The sequence below is a fragment of the Neophocaena asiaeorientalis genome, unplaced genomic scaffold (assembly GCF_003031525.2).
Source record: "Neophocaena asiaeorientalis asiaeorientalis breed wild unplaced genomic scaffold, Neophocaena_asiaeorientalis_V1.1 scaffold612, whole genome shotgun sequence".
Taxonomy (NCBI): domain Eukaryota; kingdom Metazoa; phylum Chordata; class Mammalia; order Artiodactyla; family Phocoenidae; genus Neophocaena; species Neophocaena asiaeorientalis.
Window position 1 is genome coordinate 332,500 of NW_020171815.1, and position 19,890 is coordinate 352,389.

General features: G+C 37.4%; 1 protein-coding gene across 1 annotated transcript in view; it reads left to right on the forward strand.

Annotated features, from left to right (window-relative positions):
- Positions 1 to 19,890, forward strand: part of ITPRID1 (ITPR interacting domain containing 1) — a 70,747-nt gene that overhangs the window by 17,300 nt on the left and 33,557 nt on the right. Inside the window, 5 exon segments of the mRNA XM_024736736.1 lie at positions 1,131 to 1,333; positions 4,483 to 4,652; positions 4,654 to 4,768; positions 4,771 to 5,051; positions 9,708 to 9,762. Coding sequence (XP_024592504.1) covers positions 1,131 to 1,333; positions 4,483 to 4,652; positions 4,654 to 4,768; positions 4,771 to 5,051; positions 9,708 to 9,762 — 824 coding nt within the window.

The window sequence follows — 19,890 nt, forward strand, 5'->3', positions numbered from 1 at the left end:
ATCTTTAAGTCATATTTTAAGAGGAAAAAGATCAAGATGCAGAAAGATACATAGAATATGTTACTGCTTATAAAGCCAACAAGTGAAAACTAAAGCATATATGTAACTACATTAAAAAAAAATGTCTGGAAGGATACACATAAATTCAGTAGGAAGGCAGTCAGGATTTGCAGGGGTAATGGCCAAGGGGAGAGAGACCCTTATGTGGGACATTACAATTTTTAACAAAGTGAGTGTATTTTATGTCTTTCTTACCTGATTAAATATAGATTTTGAAAAGTAAATAATATTGAAAGTATTTTTAGTGACAGATCAATCAATAATTATATTCTTGGCCATGAGAATGTGAGCCATTAGAAAGCAGGACTATATTATTTTTGTTCTTTTTTGTGCCTTAGGTGCCTACCAGAGAGCCTAGAACATGACAGACGTTCAATAAATATTTGTGTAAATGGGTAGTCAGTGAGGGGGAAGTGAGCTGGTATATATAAATATAATTTCCACATAACTGCAGGGTATCATTTTAAGTGCCAGCACTGAATAAAACAAGTTGAAAACAGTACTTCTTGTTTCTCAGCCAAGTCCAAAAAACTACAGAACATATTTTAACCTCACCTAGGGACTTAAAGTCATTATATGTGAACATTAGTCCTGTAGTCTCCATTTAGTGATATCCTCAACAAATCTGCGTGACTGGGGATGCCCCAGACTGATACTCTTTTTAAATATTCTTTTTTTTAGTCTACTGTTTTCAGGGTTGTTTTTTTTTTTTCTTCTGTTTCATATTGCCATCAACTACCATTTTTTGTGGTTATCACTTCACTGCCTCTGGTTTTTGTCCCACAGTCTCCCTGCCATATCTAATTTAACACCTGCCTGTTGTGAAATGGAAAACCTGTTAAGTAAACTCATTTTAAAGTACAGACAAGCAGTCCCTGAGCGGGGGTGAAGGACTGTCCTTTTAGGAAGTATATATGAGCTCTAGGAAATGCACCATCTGTTTGTCTATTCAGATTCCTCCTTTACTCAATTTCTGGAAGATTGGGTGGGTGAGGTGACTAGGAAAAAAAATGGCTTTTGGTTAAGTGAACTGTTACTGGATAAAGATATTCATCATATTTTTACTGCAGCATTCCTGAATGGCTGGAATTTTGGGAAAAAGATCCAGTGGAGATTCTCTTGGATCTGGGGTTTGGTGCTGACGAGCCAGACATCTACACACGAGTCCCAGCCAGATTCCTGGGTTGTGACTCAGCAGCCAGAGGAATCAACATCCGTGTTTTCCTCGAAGCTCAAAAGCAGCGAATGGACATTGAGAACCCTAACTCGTGCAGTAAGTGAGGACCACGTGGCGTCAGAACCTCAGCAATGGCAATGAGCAGTCAGATGAGCCACGGTATTAGGAGGGATGGGCCAGGAGATCTGTGCAGTAGCAGTCAACCCCAGTATCTCAGTGGCTTCAAACAGAAACAAGTTTATGTCATGATCACTCTCCATGCCCACTGCAGATTGGTGTATATTTTGGGAGGAAGCAAGATCTGTTCCATGATGTTTTCCCTATCCATGGACTTGGCTCAGCTCTCTGGAACATCACTGGTTGTAAATGACAGGGAAAAGGTGGAAATAGAGAACCATACTTGGGTCTTAAAGCCTCCTGCTCAGAACTTACACATATCAAGTGTGCTCATTTCATTGTCCAAAATAAGTCATGTGGCCACACTTAACTCCAAAGGGGTGACAATGTGCAATCGTACAGCATGCCCAGAAGGAAGGCAATACTGGTGAACAGCACTAATGCGTACCATAGCCACATACCCAGAGGTCAGAGAAACCAGGATCTGCCAAGGCTTGTCATGAGTCACTAAGTGACACCTTAATTTTCTCATCTGTGAGGCTTAGAACACTGCTTATTTCCACCCCAAGCTGTAATTGGTAGTTACGAATCTGTCATATCTTCAGATTTGTGGAGTAACTGTGCTTAAATCTTACAGTTATCATGCATGCCGCAGTTTTTCTCCAACTGATGGTCAATGGAATACTTTTCTCTAGGACACTACTGAGGATATTCTTGGAGTATGTGTACTGTGCTCAAATAATTTGAGAGAAAGATGGCTTACCGTTAAACAGGTTTATTTACTGCAGGATTTGTTTAATACGCCGAGATGCACTCTCAGTCTTCTAGAGGGGATGCAGTGCAGCGTTTTCAAAACCATTTCAGTACAGAACCTCTCTTAGAGGAGCATTAAAGAACATCTCCTCCGTGGAATAGAGTTTGCAGAATTCTGGACTGTGGAACATGCCAAAATTCTGTTAAATAGATTCTTCTAAATAAATAGATTCCCTGAAAGGAAAGTCAAGTGAGATGAAGTGTTTCTCTCAAACGAATATCAGGAACAGAGGTTTTACGTAGATTTTTCATTTCAGTTTCTGTTGCCCCTGCTTTCCTATGGGTGAAATGGGTCTCAGAAATCTCAGCAGTGACATTGTTTAAAAAGAGTATATGCAAAACTGAAGGTGTTGCAGTGTGATGTTTCTTTACCTTTAGAAGAAATTAATACCGTTCTTTGTTGTCTCCTCCAAGCCCCACAGAGGTGCAAAATCTTTGATCAGTTATTTATTTGGGGAGAATAATAACACCAATATCTGAGGAGTGATTGAGCAGATCTGTGAAGTAAACGTTTCACAGATGAAATTGACACATGGGTTTTAGGGAAACCAGGAGTTGGCCCCTGATCCTGTGGCTGCTGGCCCCCTCTTATTTCCACCACTTAGACCTGTGCTAATAGAGCACGGTAACTATTCTGACTCAACACTTACACTTTCAACTCAAGACAACTGAGAGAGTCAAGTGTAAAACAAGCAATAGTAAAATTAGTTGGTTGTCCCATAGACAGAATGGAAAAGTATGTCTCCTTCAAAGTCAGTACAAAACGTTCCAACTTGAAGGGATGAGAATCAGTTGGTTCATTGTTCAGTGTACCTCAAAGCAAAACAAACAAACAAAACCCCCCATCCAACACTTCACACTATTATGTTCTCTGAATTGCCTGAACCAATTAAATTGATAGGTTTTATGTTAGTCTAAGTATAAAAATCTGCTATAGAAAGGATACTAAGACAATCGTAAAAGTGGAACTGTGATTCAGTCATGCTCTTGAGCTTACAACTAAATTTAAGGGGGAAGCGTAGTCGGAATATTTCTGAAAACATCTGGAACCCAAGAGTTCCTCTAGGTCTTGACAGAATATCACAGTCCTCCATAAGACACCCATCACATTTTTTTGGAGTAGAATTATGAATGGTCAATATCTTCCACTTTCAGGTGAAGAAAACAGTTAGGCATAATGATTTGCTCATGGAGGAGTCTGTAGCATTGCTGTGATGATGCCAACAACAGGACAGAGGACAGCATCCTTCCACACCAATGGGCCTTTGGCCGTTGATGAGCTATGCAACCCTTCATGCTATCCCTGGGAGTGAGAGAAGGCTGTGTAATAAAAACAAAATGTTCTGCTTCCATTACTGTGGTTTTACTGTCTGGAGATACCAAAAATATTTTTTTACAATTTTTTCAAAGTGGCAATGCATCCCCAAAATAGCCCTTGCTACATTAGATCTCTCCCACATACTAATTAAGCCAATTCTTGCATATTGCCCGAATGAGTGAGGCGAGGTGGTTCAGAAAGACAAGTTGAGGAGCTGGTTTGTTTGGAAAGGTAAATGGGTTTTCACGTTAATGACTATCTTCTCTTGGAAGACTGAAGACAATACATTCCCTTCCTGAGTCACGCACACTTATTTTAACTGATATGTATGTAGCATTGTGTTTTTCACAACAGATGTGAGAGATATGTGAGACTGGTATTATTATCTCATTCTCCAGATGAAGAAACGGGCCATTTACTGTGTGCTAGGCACCGTGAATCTGTTAATTCGTTTACTTTGTGGTCACACTTTCAGTGACTGGTTGATCTGGGATTTGGATCCAGGCCTGCTGATTCCATATGTCATGATCTTTCCACACTCTCAGGTGAAGGGTATAGATGGATATGATGGAGGTGATGATGAGGATGATGACTGCCTCAAGCTATGGAAGAATGGAAGAATCTCCAAGCTCACTTCATATGAAAGAGCTGGGCTCACTCTTTGACATTTACTTTAACACATGACATTAATCTCAAGATTCAGCCTTGCCTATAGTTTTTATAGATTAACACATAAAGACTATATGAGTCTATATAGTCATGCATATTCAACTAACTATAAAAGGCATTCTCTTTCCCTATAATACAGTGATACCTTGTTATGTAGGGGAATCTCCTCCATAATAATCAATGGCACACACTAAGGAAAACTTGAGTTTCAGAAACTTAAAGTCCTTCCCATCTTGAAAATCACATGAGTTAACAAATCTCTTCAGTTTTTACCACATGAATGCAGTTTCGTTGAAACTAAAAATTGTGTGTTGCTTGTATTGTTCAGGCTGTTTCTAACAGCTGGAAATATTGGATCATGTGGCCAGTGCTTTCTCATCTTTGCTGAATGATGTCAACATCCTGCAGAACAAAGCTAAAGAGGAAGATGAAGGAAAAAGTGTGCAAAGAACCTCAGTGAGTGAAGCCAAAGAGCATCGAAGAAGAATGGGTGAACTTTTTTAGGATAGGTTCAAAGCAGAACACTAGAAGGGATTATAGCCTGGGAGCATCACAGTCATTGAAGATGAGAAGCAAATTTTCCATCGTCTCTGCAGAAGCAGGGTGTGGAGCAGAGTTGCCATGACAAACACACACGACCAAAGTCATTTGTCTCTTTCAGCAGAGCACTGGTCTCTTCAGGCCTGTGATGACTTGACACCTTGTGATCCTCCCCAAGCTCTTCTGAGCAAGCAGTGTCCTCACTCATCCATGCTGGCCAAGCAGGCTCCTCCTTCCTGTGTGTCTCAGGGGTTAGTCAAGGACAGAACTCCAAAGGAGAACTCACTTCAGACTAACAAACTCAAGAGCTTGTCTTGTCTTGCAGGCAAAGCACCAGACTCCTTCGAAATGGAAGAGGTCAGGGTACTCAACTTCTAAGGGAAGTATCTCCCACCAAGGCATCTTTTGCCTTCCACCCCTCATTTAACCCCTTCATCTTTCAGCCCTTCAGCATTACATCTTATTCCAAACTTCTGTTTAATCTAGGACATTTAAGGTCATTCTAGTTACTTCAGTCAGAACTAAACTAGTATGAAGCCAGCCTTTGCTTTCTCCCATTTCTTTTCCTTTTTTTGCTCACAACTGAATCCACAGGTTATTTTTCACTTTGCTTTTCCTCAGTGTTTTATTATGCATCTCAGTATACTTTCATCTACTCTCTAACTTTTCATGTTTCACCTTCTTTGAGGGTCAGTTCAACTACTTCCCACTAAGTGAAGCTAGCGCACCACTCTTCCTCTGTATTCTCGTAGCCTTGGCATGGAGAGCTTGTTACAGTAAAGATTGCGTGTGTGTGTGTGTGTGTTGACAGCACCTCCCCCGCTGGACTGTCAGCTCCTTGAGGATTAGATTTTATCCTCAAGGGAATATGTCTTGGGAATATTTCCCTTGCAACACCTAATACAGGGCCTTGGACAAAAAAAGTAGGGACTTGGGTTTGATAGCATTTTATTTGCTTGCTTGCTTTGGGATTTAGTGATACTCACATAGCTTGACCTCCATTTCACACATATTCTTTGCCTCTTCATCCCACCTTCATTCACACATGCTAATTTTCATTGTCATTTAGATGGCACACCCAACTGTACTTCAATATACACATTTTCACTCATCTCTTTTATTCTTTAATTACAGAGAAAGTATAGAAGAGCAAGGCTTTTTCCCCCTTTTCATGTAAATTGTTTAGAAGTCGGGTAGGATATGTATATGCCAATCCCAAGGTCAGGCCACTCTCTTTCGAGCCCTCTACAGGTGAGACACTCTACATGTCAGCCCACTACATGTGAGATACTCTACATGTGAGCCCACTACATGTGAGGCTCTGGGACACAGACTCTGCCCTCAAGGTAACCACAGTGTAGTGGCAGGGATAAGCACAAAAACCAATAACATGGTAGGGAGAGTGACAGCTATGCTGATAAACTTTCATGTCACTAAAGAGACAAGTTTGGATATCTGGGGAGTAAGAAAAGGGGCTCTTAATCAGCCAGGGGGCTGAGACAGTCAAGGAAATCGTAGGATGTTAAAGCTTAACAATAACTTTAAAAGAAGTCTAAGAATGCCTATTGGTAGGTCTCCCCATCCCACAAAGAGATAAAAACTGCCTCAAAATATATAGCGGTTAATGATCCTAATATCTATGTGTATATGTTTTTGTATGCATATGTATTATGTCAAAGATGATTTTAAGAACCTTAAAATATTAATCTGACTTAAAACAGTAGCATAAAAATGAATAAAAATTATAAATGGAGAAAAAACAGAGCTTTGGTCAAGTGCCGTGATTTGAATACAATCGCAGGTGGCACTAAAAAAGCGTATTTTCTTTTATTTAATCTTGTAAAAATTAATTACCAAACTAATAGTTAAATTACTATAAAGACTATAAAGACAATCTGCAAGTCATTATTCAGTCTGCTGTCTATTTCCTAGGATCCAAACAGGAAATTCACCAAACTCCAGCCTGTTGACAAGCCTCATTAGACTCCACGGTCCCCTTACTAAGCTTCTTCTGCATCAAACTATACTGACTTAGAGGAGAACAAAGTTCCTTGTATGTCATCTATATGTGAGAGTACAGGGAGAGATAAATATCATCATATTCAACATAAAGAGCTAAGAAAAGAATGTTAGTCCTTGCATGGCAAACTTTCAAATATTCTTACATGACAATTATTCAAGGAAAAGCAATACGTATTAGTATATATAGGTGTGGTAAGGGAGAACACACTCAGACACCAAAAATTAAAATAAAAGTAAAAACCTCGGGCTTCCCTGGTGGCACAGTGGCTGAGAGTCCGCCTGCCGATGCAGGGGACGCAAGTTCGTGCCCCGGAACCTCACGTTTTGTGGCACATAGTGGGAACTTGGTAAATATTCATAAAAGAGTAAATTAATATTAGAAGTATTTGATAATTTAATCTGTGAGTGGCTTCCATATAAAAACAAAATATTCTGTTGAACTTTGAAGCCAACTTTCTTTGTGGTGTTTCTTTAATATTTGCCCAGATTTGTGTAAGAGGCTATATGTATATATAAGGCAGAGAGAGCCTTCAAAATGATATTTTAAAACTCACTATTTGAATTTTGTTTTCTTTTTTTTTAATAAATTTATTTACTTATGTATTTATTTTTTGGCTGCATTGGGTCTTTGTTGCTGCGCGTGGGCTTTCTCTAATTGTAGCGAGCGGGGGCTGCTCTTCATTGTGGGCGCGGGCTTCTCATTGTGGTGGCTTCTCTTGTTGCGGAGCACGGGCTCTGGGAGCGGGGGCCTCAGAAGTTGTGGCGCACGGGCCTAGTTGCTCCGCGGCATGTGGGATCTTCCCAGACGAGATCTCGTTAAATTCTTAACCACTGCACCACCAGGGAAGTCCCGAACTTTGTTTTCTTAAAAATGTATATTTAAAATATTAAATCTTCATCACGCAGACTGGGAGAAAAATATTTCTTTCACTCAATACCAATGTATGAGTAAATGAAACTTGGGTAGGTTGTAGCTTAAACAAGAGCTAATGCCAGATTTAATAGTCATTTTTTAATGGCAAATTTAAAAATATAAGAAATGAAAACTATGTGTGAAATTGGCAGATTTTCATGGCAGTTAAAACATAAACCAATGTACTTAAATATCTACCTATCAGAATTTCAACTCTGATTGGCCAAATTCTGCCTCCAGATCACTCTATGATGTTTTCCCTAAAGTCCTACTAAAGGCTGAATATGGTAATATTTGGCTCACTTCTCAAAATTATGATTCCAACCAAGTTGTACATAGATTTTTAATGCAAAAATCAACATTTTTGTGTTTAATTTTACTGAGTTAAACTGAGTCTGTTCCTCTCTTTTTTTAATTCCCAAATATATTATGAGAATTTAATACTTATGAAACTTCTGTAACTGTAGACTCTCTTAGGGTGCTTCTTTGTATCTACAATATAACATCTTTAACCTTCCCTCTGGCTTACATACAAGGCCCCTGCTCTCTGGAACTCCTATGAAAGAATGTTACCCATAGTATTAAACAATGCCAGTCAGCATCTTGTTTGGGTGAGAAATGTTTCAAACGTTATAATTATTTCTTTTTTTTTTTTTTAATAACTTGGGCCCAGGTGGAATAACCCAGGAATACACCTGGTTTCCATTTTACATTATTGGGAGTTTTTTGTTTTTCTTTTTTTTAATAGATGAATAGGTACTTTACATTGCACTAAGTGGATTTTTCTCCAGGATAACAGTCACAGAGAAAAAATTTACTTATTATACTGAAAAATGTATATGGTGCCACTGGTTTGAGTTACAAAACCAGTAAAAATAATGTTAAGAAGTATGTCTAATCAATTACAAGTATAAAGTACCTTCTGTGAAAAAAGAGATGAAGGATTAAAAAGAGGGAATAAATATTTCTTCTTACATTGCTGAGCTATATCCTCATAGTCCTCTGTTTATTCCTGGGTTAAAGGTAATTTTTGGCCGTATGTACCACAATGCTTAAAATGTTTTCATCCTTTGATTCAGCCTTCAATATTCAGACATGAATCCCAAATAAATAATATGACATGTAGAAATAGATTTATGTACAAAGATACTCATCTCAGCATCATTTCTATTTGCAAAATTTAGAAAACTTTCCAACATTAGGAGAATCATTAAGTAAATTAATGTACCTTCAAAATATGGCCTATTGTGCACTCATTGAAGATGGTGTTTTCCAAGAAATTTTATGATATGGGGAAAAAAGGTCCCTCCAAATTTTGAGATGAAAATTTGACTACGTTACTATATCCAGAATTAATGTATTAAAAGAAAACCTGCAAAGACATGCTCCAAAATAATAACAGTAACCATTTTCCTACCTTATTTAACTTTTTATATTTATCAAGTTTCTATAGAAAGCTGTTATTATTTTTAAAGAAATAATTATTATTTTGTTTTAACAATAATTTTATTCTCATTAATAGGGTAATATTCATTAATTTCTTAAAAGAATTTTTTAAATAAACTCTACTCTCTCAATTTGAAAATCAAATGTTCTTTGAGCTTTCTAAGCTTTATATAGCAACTGAGTTAAGAAATTTCCTGAATTGCTCTCCACAAATTTACCAAGTTGTAAATAAATCCCTTAGAGAGCTAAAATTAAATATGGGAAATAACTTGCTTGCTCCAAATATAGTTAAAGCTCTTTAGGAACAAAAGAAATATTTCTAGGTTAATAGTAATAATATTATTTAAGTTTAGTTCAAATGCCACATTTTCCAGGCAGGGCCTCTATTCCTTCCACCCAGAAGTGATCTTTCCCTTTCCCTCTTCTTAACTCCCTTAGCTCTTTGAATCTTTGTTATGAGTGCCTTGTACATACCTCCTGCCTGCCGCAGACTGTTAGCTCTCTGAGTTCAGAAATCGTGTTTAACCCTCTTGGCAGTAGCCAGTAGGTATTCATTATATGTTGATTAAATAAATGAAGTGAATTTATTATGAAAGCGTTTCTAATGAGACTGATGCACTCTGGTGTCTCAGGTCCAGAGCTTTGAAGAGGCTGGTAATCCTCTTGACATGACCTCAGGAACTGTAGGTAAGAATTCATCAAGGTGTACAATTTCATCAATGGTCTTTCACAAAGAAAATGTCAATAACTAGTGCTCAATTTTCTTAATATGTAGAACTTAAATTATCTTCAAGAGATGCTATACCTACTATTACTACTACTTCGACCTACTGTTATTAAACACCTGCTAGCAATGCATATGTACATGTAAATTTCAAAATACTTACTACAGAAATGTCCAGTATCCCTGGGGCTAATGTAGTATGTGTTATTGCCTAACAAAAACTCTATATGGGGCTTCCCTGGTGGCGCAGTGGTTGAGAGTCCGCCTGCCGATGCAGGCGACACGGGTTCGTGCCCCGGTCCGGGAAGATCCCACATGCCGCAGAGCGGCTGGGCCTGTGAGCCATGGCCGCTGAGCCTGCGCGTCCGGAGCCTGTTGCTCCGCAACGGGAGAGGCCACAACAGTGAGAGGCCCGCGTACCGCAAAAAAAACCCAAACAACTCTATATGGCCCAAATAGGCTAATGAAATGGATTTTACACAGACCTGGGACTAACTGAGTGAATACTTTCTTACTCCTACTGCCAACTGCTTGCTGTTTCACAAGTCATATTTTACTGGACCTCAGTTTTTCCGTCTGTAATAAAAAGATAAGTACAGATAATTTTTAAGTTCTCTGCTGGCACGTATAGTCTACATTAAGTGATTCTATGACCATTATATTAATCTCACAGTGGAAACAAGTTGCTTAGATGTAACATTCCAAATCATCTCCTACACTGGTGTTAATATTACCCTAGAAAACAGAGAAGGAAGTCTTTCTCCACTACTGGTTCTTAGGCTGCCATTCAGCCATCATTGTGATTCAGCATTTCCATGATGCTATAAAAGAGCTAAAAGTAGACAGGGGTTAGTGAAGCAAAATAAAACAGATGAAGCTCGCGTGTTTCCTAGAAGAAAGTATGCAAATTTAAAATTTAATTTAGTGTGGTGTCAAACACATTTTTTTCATTACAAAGTGTATGTATGGGCCTCATTTTGCTAAACGCTGTTTAGAAATTATGCATTAGTAATTATAGGGTCCTGCTGATTACATAAATTGTTATCCTGCTCTTCGAAGTAATTACCACTAACCTGCACTGAGGTTTATAAGACAAAAATAAGCATCTGTTTTCCATCTAATTGAACGCTTCTCAGTGAAGCTGGAGGTCCCCTTGCCAATAGGAATTGCCTTCCTTGACATTCAATTAAGAGGTCTGCTGATACCATGTAAGTCTCCCCAGTCATTCCAAAAAATGATTTGGGAAGTTAGGCAAAAGCACTAATTTACATTTAGTCTCGAATTCATAGAACAAATTAAGATGGGTAAAGGTTGGCCTAATGGAGAAAATCTGAATTATAGTAAAGCAAATGTGATTTTATTACTTTCAAAAACAGTGTTGTTAACCCAAGAAAAACTAGGACTGAGAAAAAATAAGTAAAACTAGTTTGATTAATAGGGAAAGGGAAAATTATTACTTTGATTGATATATATGAATAGATTACATATATATGAATTATATATGTACATATTAAATATATACACATATGAATGAATGAATGTTTACACAAAGTTCAAAAGATGACTTTACTCAAAAGAGGAAAGCACATGGACTGCTTGACCAATAGGATATGGCAGAAATGATGTTGTGCCACTTTCAAGCTTATCCTTTAACCCACCTGGCTGCTTCCTGTTTCTTGAGATACCTGCTCTTGGAACATTCCTTCTGGGAACCTAGCCCTAGCTCATTCTGTGTGAGAAGTGCAACATGTGGGTATGCCACATGTGATCACTCTGGTGGGACAGCCTTGAATGAGCTCACCTGTGAATAAACCATCTTAGTTACCCAGTTCGGTCAAACTTTCAAATGACTCCAGCCCAGATGCCATCAGACTGCAACTGCCTGAGAGAATCCAAGCGACAACCACATAGCTAAGCTGAATCAATCCACAGAACCATGGAAGTAATAATGAATTGTAGTTTTAAGCCACATATATACATACAAATAGATGAAGGCATGTGATGAACACTTCAAATACCTTTAAAACTTGAAGATATTTTAAAGACTATTTCATCTACTCAAGCGCAATACTCTGAATATTAGCAGAAAAAGTGTATTTAAGCATTTCCCTAAATGAATTTGAGCAAAATTTCTTCTTATGAAAGATGGGGACCCAAGGCCACAAATGTACCATCCTCCCTTTATCACTGAAAAATGATCACTGGAATGACAAGAGAATATAAATATAAGAAGGAAACATGTAACAATTCTCATCTCACTGAAAATATTCATTTCTGAGGATTCCAAATGATTCTTTGTAGTCATTCTTTTATTGGTGGGCATTTTTGGAATAGCCTCTAATTGTGAACTGCTAGATACTGTGGTAATTTTTCTGTGTTTGCTGATATTACAGTGACAGGAAAGGTATGCCTTGACTCATCTGAGCGCTATCTTAGCTTCATTTGGAAATTATGACCATAACTCGTTGGTCATAGTTCTACAGTGCACTTACAATGCTAAAGGAAGCTCTTCAGACTAATGATGGACAGTGAACTGTGATGTTTACACCATACATAAATGTAATACATATGACATTTTCAGCATGGAGGAAGGGGAGGTTGGTAAATGGATCAATAGAGCTCAAAGTTTTTACATCTTATGTGAAATGGTACAATATTAAAGTACACCACGAGGGACTTCCCTGGTGGCACAGTGGTTAAAAATCCACCTGCCAATGCAGGGGACACAGGTTCGATCCCTGGTCCAGGAAGATCCCACATGCGCGGAGCAACTAAGCCCGTGAGCCACAACTACTGAGCTTGCGCTCTAGAGCCCGCAGCCACAACTACTAGCATGCGTGCCATAACTACTGAAGCCCGCGCACCTAGAGCCCGTGCTCCACAACAAGAGAAGCCCCTGCTCACCGCAACTAGAGAAAGCCCATGTGCAGCAACGAAGACCCAATGCAGCCAAAAAATAAAAATAAATAAAGAAAATTTAAAAAAAGAAAATAAAGTACACTGTGAAATTTTGAGGATTTAAAGCAACCATTAACAAATCAATAGATAGCTAGTGGGAAGCAGCCGCATAGCACAGGGAGATCAGCTCAGTGCTTTGTGACCACCTAGAGAGGTGGGATAGGGAGGGTGGGAGGGACATGCAAGAGGGAGGAGATATGGGGATATATGTATATGTATAGCTAATTCACTTTGTTATAAAGCAGAAACTAACACACAATTGTAAAGCAATTATACTCCAATAAAGATGTTAAAAAAAAAATGGGCAGAAGACCTAAATAGACATTTCTCCAAAGAAGACATACAGATGGCCAAGAGGCACATGAAAAGCTGCTCAACATCATTAATTAGTAGAGAAATGCAAATCAAAACTACAATGAGGTATCGCCTCACACCGATTAGGATGGGCATCATTAGAAAATCTACAAACAACAAATGCTGGAGAGGGTGTGGAGAAAAGGGAACCCTCTTGCACTGTTGGTGGGAATGTAAATTGATACAGCCACTATGGAGAACAGTATGGAGGTTCCTTAAAAAACTGAAAATAGAATTACATATGATCCAATAATCCCACTACTGGGCATATATCCAGAGAAAACCATAATTCAAAAAGACACATGCACCCCAAGGTTCACTGCAGCACTGTTTACAATAGCCAGGTCATGGAAGTAACCTCAATGCCCATCGACAGACAAATGGATAAAGAAGATGTGGTACATATATACAATGGAATATTACTCAGCCATAAAAAGGAATGAAACTGGGTCATTTGTAGAGATGTGGATGGATCTAGAGACTGTCATACTCAGTGAAGTAAGTCAGAAAGAGAAAAATAAAAATCAGATATTAATGCATATATGTGGAATCTAGAAAAATAGTACAGATGAACCAGTTTGCAAGGTAGGAATAGATACATAGATGTAGAGAACAAACGTATGGACACCAAGGGGGGAAAGCAGGGGGGGTGGGGGGGTGGGATGACTTGGGAGATAGGGATTGACATGTATACACTGATGTGTATAAAATAGATAACTAATAAGAACGTGCTGTATAAAAAAAAAGTTAAAATCACAGAGGTATAGCAAAAAGCTGATAGAAAAATTAAATTATAATTTAAAAAAGTACAATGAAGGCAGTAAGTGACAGATTGAATACTGCAGAAAAATAACTGAATTTAAAAAGTAGGAGACATGTGTGAGAAATTATTTAAGAATCAAGTAGAAAAATGAAATGGATATAATAAACAAAATGTCAAGGAAGACAGATCCAAGGAGTATAGTCCTAACAGGTGGTTAGAGTTGGACTCTTCCCGTCTTAGTTTTGACTGAGGTTCTAAAAAAGATATCAGATACAAAGTCAACATGTGACAAATCCGTATATGCAACTTTTCTAAGGAAACTGTAGGACTCAATTCCACAACTCTTGAGCTCATTGTGTATTTAAAGAGGGGACAAGTTGCAGAGAGAAAGAAAAGACTGGTGAAGATATTTAATTGGGGAAAAGTAATGCCCTGTTGTGTGCCCTTCTACCATTTGGAGGAGGACTGGGGATGCTACTTTGAGACCCAAGCAGTAAGGGGCATTTAAAGGAGACCACTCACAGAGCAATTTCATTATATTTAACAAGGACAGTCACAGTGTAACCGGTACTTCACATGTTCTGGGTACTTCACATGCATTACACCTTTTAATCCTCAAAATAAACCATTGAGTTAGGCACTATTATTATTTCTAATTGTTAGATGAAGAAACTGAAGCACAGAGAGGTTAAGTAACTTTCCATGGCCTCACAGATAGTAGAAAGTGGTTCCAGGTTTCAAATTCAGGTCATCTAGCACCGGAGTCTGTACTCTTAAATACTACACCATACAACTTTGAAATGACTCCTCTGCAGTTGGAAGACATGTGGTTGGTGAATGAGAAAAATAATGCAGGCTGTGAAATGGATTGTGACTCCAGGCTGAGAAGTGCTCAAGGACAAGTCAAGAGGGCAAGGGAAGAGTTGACCACTGTATTTCATCAATTATAAGATGAACAGTTTTTCCTTGAAATCAAGATACATCTTACAATTGATGGCAGGTCATAATTTAATTGGCAGAGGGTTTCTTCCTTTTTTAGTGGTACATAAATAATAGAAATCTTAAAATTAATGGTATCTAATACCATTTGATGGCAATGGGCATAAAGAAAAGGGAATGCCACCTGACCAAACTACAGACTCTGCATTGAATCGTATTTACACAGCTATAACAATGTGAACGCTGTTGATTGGTTTTCAGTTTCGAGAATCAACAAATAGGCAAACACAGAGACTTAATTCTGGTCACATAAACATTTTGAAGGTAGAATTATAGCTGTTGGGAAGTGGTAGATGAAACGTTGGAAGAAAGGTGGAGGAAAGAACAGGGACTTTCATCCAAGAAGAAAACAGATGGCACCTGACCTGGGCGACTGAGAAGTAGTTTCCATAAACGTATGAACAAGCTTAAACCGAGCAATGAATGGTGCCAAATCCTAGGTTTGGAAATATTAGGGAGAAATTACCACTCTTAGGACTGCAGGGGCAGGGGAAGGAGTAGTGGCTGAAACCAGGGGGTGAACAGCTGTACGGAAAGCTGTGGCTTTTTGTAGAGTGAGGCAGCCAAGCTGTGGATGACCCAGCAAGGAGGCAGGTGGGAAAATAAATACTCCAAACTCCCTCTCTCGCTATCCTCCAATCTCCAATGGCCAAAACCAAGATGATGCCAGAGATCAAGGAAGCTCATTGATATGGTCAATAAGGGACACATAGAGTAGAGAAGAAAGGAGACTAGATCTGGAGGAGCAAACAGAAAACATTCAGTACAGTACACTAATGTCTTTACCTTAGATAGAAGGTTGGCAAGATAATGATTAAAGCTGATAGACTGCGAAAGTAAGAAATGTTCAGATAGATGATAGATAATGATAGATAGATAGATAGATGATAGAAATACAAGGACAAAGGGAGTACAGTAGCAGTGTAAATTAGCTAAATCTTACCTTTGATAAATAAATATTGGAACAAAAATAGTTTTTATTAAGTCTAGGTACATGAAGGAAATGAGAACACCTAAATATCACAGTAAAATGTATGAGATACAATGATAAGGTGGGGAAAGGGGTAATCCACAAATTTCCAGACAGAAAAGTACAGATTACTTACAAGTGAAAACGTTCCAACATGTCATTAGGAACACTAAATGGCAGGTGGGAGTAAACTGATGTCCACATAATTTAGAAGTGGGAAAATGTGAACCAATGATTTTATACCCATTCATATTTTTTCTATATGCAAGGGCAGCTTAAAGTCATTCTCAAAGGAAGATTCATGAAGTATTCCCTTCACTACCCTTCTAGGACAATGTCCTGACTGATTAAGATGTTACTCAAAATAACATAGTCCTGGGAATTCCCTGGCAGTCCAGTGGTAGGACTCCAAGCTGTCACTGCCTAGGTTCAATCCCTGGTCAGGGAACTAAGATCCTGCAAGAAAAAAAAAAAGTACTCTAGGGGCTTCCCTGGTGGCACAGTGGTTGAGAGTCCGCCTGCCAATGCAGGGGACACGGGTTCGTGCCCCGGTCCGGGAAGATCCCACATGCCGCGGAGCGGCTGAGTCCGCAAGCCATGGCTGCTGAGCCTGCGCGTCCGGAGCCTGTGCTCCGCAACGGGAGAGGCCACAACAGTGAGAGGCCCACGTACGGCAAAAAAAAAGTACTCTAGAATAATTCAACTAGGGTATGGAAAAAGTGAACTCAAGTAAAAACCAACTAAACATACAAAGTTAATTAATTATTGTCAAATTTTCTGAAACAAAATATTACAAAGTAACTTGGGATAAAAATAAAATTTACAATAATAATTTGTTTAAATTCTATTTTATTATAACAAACTACTGTGAAAGATTGGAAATAGGATAAAAGAGAAATAAAGACAAAAACTAATTAGGGTTTATCATATTAAAATCTAATAAAATATACTTCAAGGTAAAAAAAATTAAAAAGAAGACTTTAAAAATTTAATCACAATTATAAACCACATTTAAGATTTAAAAATTATGAATCATTACATACCAAACAATTAACATCTAATATATAAAGACTGATTTTATGAATTTGTAAAAAGCCTCTAGAAATCAATTAGAACAACAACAAAACCTTATTAGATTAATGAGGAAAGGAAATAGATACAAAGTCCAGGGAACAAATATACAAGCTCCATAAAAATGGTAAAACATGATCAATGTCTCCTGTAACTAAACAAATACAAACTTAAACAATAATGATAACATGTGTTTCACCTACCATATTAGCAAATATTTAAAGATTTATATAATACCCAGTGATAATAAAAATTTAAAACAAACACCCAATGTTGGTTGGAAGCTAAATTGTCATAATTATTTGGAGTATAATTTGTTGATGTTGCACAATTTTAAATGTATGTAACTTTAGTGCAACTATTATAGTTCTGAAACTTGACCTACCAATAGACTCAAATGTACACGCAAGGATTTTTTACTATAAAAATGTTTATAATAACAAGCAACTAGAGGCAGCCTAAGTGCCAAAAATATGTTTGCTTCAAATAACTATTGTACATTCTGGCATTAAAATCTATTAATCTATTCTGACATTAAAGTCTATTTTTTTAAATGAGGCAGATATTTATATGTTGATATGGAAAGGTCTCTAAGATATACACCTGCTAAAGGAGGGGGGAAAAGATACGTGCAAAAGAGTCTATATACATACCTCTTTGTGTTGAAAGAGTATATTTCTATTGAGAGAGGAAAGTATGTGCAGGATGCTTCTGAAAGAATGTATAAGGGACTGTTAATGGCAGTACCTTAACAGAAGGGAAACTCACATGTTTTAAATTAATTGGCATCTTTTTATTATGTTACCATGTGTATATGTTATTTTCATAACACTACTTAGCAAAATAAACTCTGTGATACTATAGGAAATTGACACAACGAAAGTGGGAGATCTTGTTTTAATAAAAATTATGTATGTTAAGGTGTACAATGTGATAATTTGATGTACATATACACAGTGAAATAATTACTATGATGATGACTACTCAAGCTAATTAACATGTCATCTCTTCACATAGTTAACTTTTTGTGTGTGTGTAATGAATGAACCCAAAATCTCTCAGCAAATTTCTAATATTCAATACAGTATTACCAACTGTAGTCATCATGCAGTACCTTAGATCTCTAGACTTACTCAGCCTGAATAACTGCAACTTTGTACCCTTTGACCAACATCTCCACTCAAATTTAGAGATTTTATTATTCCTCTAATCTTTTACAGGTCAAACATGAAATAATAAAATATGATAGAAAAGATATTAATATTATAATTGATAATATGCCTTTAATAGAAGAATATTGAAATAAGTATTCCTTGCTGGTGTTCTTGGAACATTTATTAAAATATCTAACAAACTGTAATGCAAAGATTATTTCATTTATATCTTATACACACACACACACTCACACATAATGTATAGGCTACTTTGCCATAGATATAAATGCAGTAATGTTTGAATTCAATAAAAAAGTATAAGTATAAGTGACACTTTCCTCCTCCAAACAAAGCAAAATACCAAATTCAAGACTTAGGGACTGAGTCCTCCACCTTATAGAAAAGTGCAGAAAATGCGAAGTTAACATTATAAATTCAAAATAATGTAAATGAAGCAAATTTTAACCTCAGTAGTAATCTAAGAAATATAAATTTAAATTACACTAAAATAGACAAATGAGTTACTAAACTGATGGAGGGTTAGGAAATCATATAATCTAATGTTGTCAAGTATACACATTGTTTTCCAAAGGCAATATAACAACATGTATCAGAAATATTGCAAATGGTTTACCTTCTGAGCTGTGCGCACCCTCTAGAAAGTTATCCTAAAACTGTTATAAAAGAAGTGTGAAAACTAAAATCAAAAAAAATTAAATTAAAAAAAACCAGAACCAGCCTAGATATCCAACGTAAAAGTTGTTTAAATAAATAATGCTGCATATCATGCAGTGATTAATGAGAGCACAACTGGTATTTTACGCCACAGTGGTTAAAGACTTAGAGTTAAGAGATAAAAACAAGTCAAAATAAAACTCATGTTCCTACAGAAAAATATCTCAATTTGCTTATATAAAATTACATATTTAATCTATATAATACACATAAAAATTACATATGAGATAAACTACAGGTAATAGTTTGGTGACCATCTCATGGTGATGAGTTTCAGGTAATATTTTGTCTTTCGCCTCCTTACATTTTATACAGTACAAATGAAAATGTTTGTAACAAGTTTCAAACATTTTCAACAACAACAACAAAAATCAATCCTTTGATCAATCAATCAAGAGAGAGAAAGAGGGAGAGATCACAGTATTAACAATGGCAATCTCCAGATGATAGAATTACATCTGGTTTTTCCTCCTTTTGCTTATCTGTATTTTCTAATTTGTCTACACAGAATAATCATTCAATGAAGATAATCCTAAATGTTAATTTTTACAATTTGGGGACCTAGAGAACTTTGAAGAGATAACTTTTATATCCTGTCTCCTGGTTGGTCTTCTTCCTCATCAGTTACCACTAAACTAGAATCGTTTATTCTCTCTCAATTTTTCCCTTCCCTTCCTTTCTCTTCCCTCCCCTCCCCTCCCCTTCTCTTTCTCTCCCTCTCCCTCTCCCTCTTCCTCTCTCTTCTTCTTTCTTTGTTATTTCAAAGAGGCTGGTATTCGAATTTAGAAAACACCAAAAATGGCCGATTTCCTTTGTTAGGCAGACAAATTCCGTAGTCCCTGCTATTCTTCCTCCTTTATTTTCTCTACCTATACCCGCTTCCTTTTGCTATTATTGCCCTTGGTGAATGACACCTCCACAGGACTTACTGGAGAAACTGTAACCTGGCTCTCTTGTGCCAAACAGTGCTCCTTTTAGGGGTAGGAATCTTGTCCTATTTACCCAGTAAGCCTAGCACAGTGCCTGACCCATCAGGCAATCCCATACATACATGTTGCCTCCCCACATTGGTCATGTCGCCTTCTGG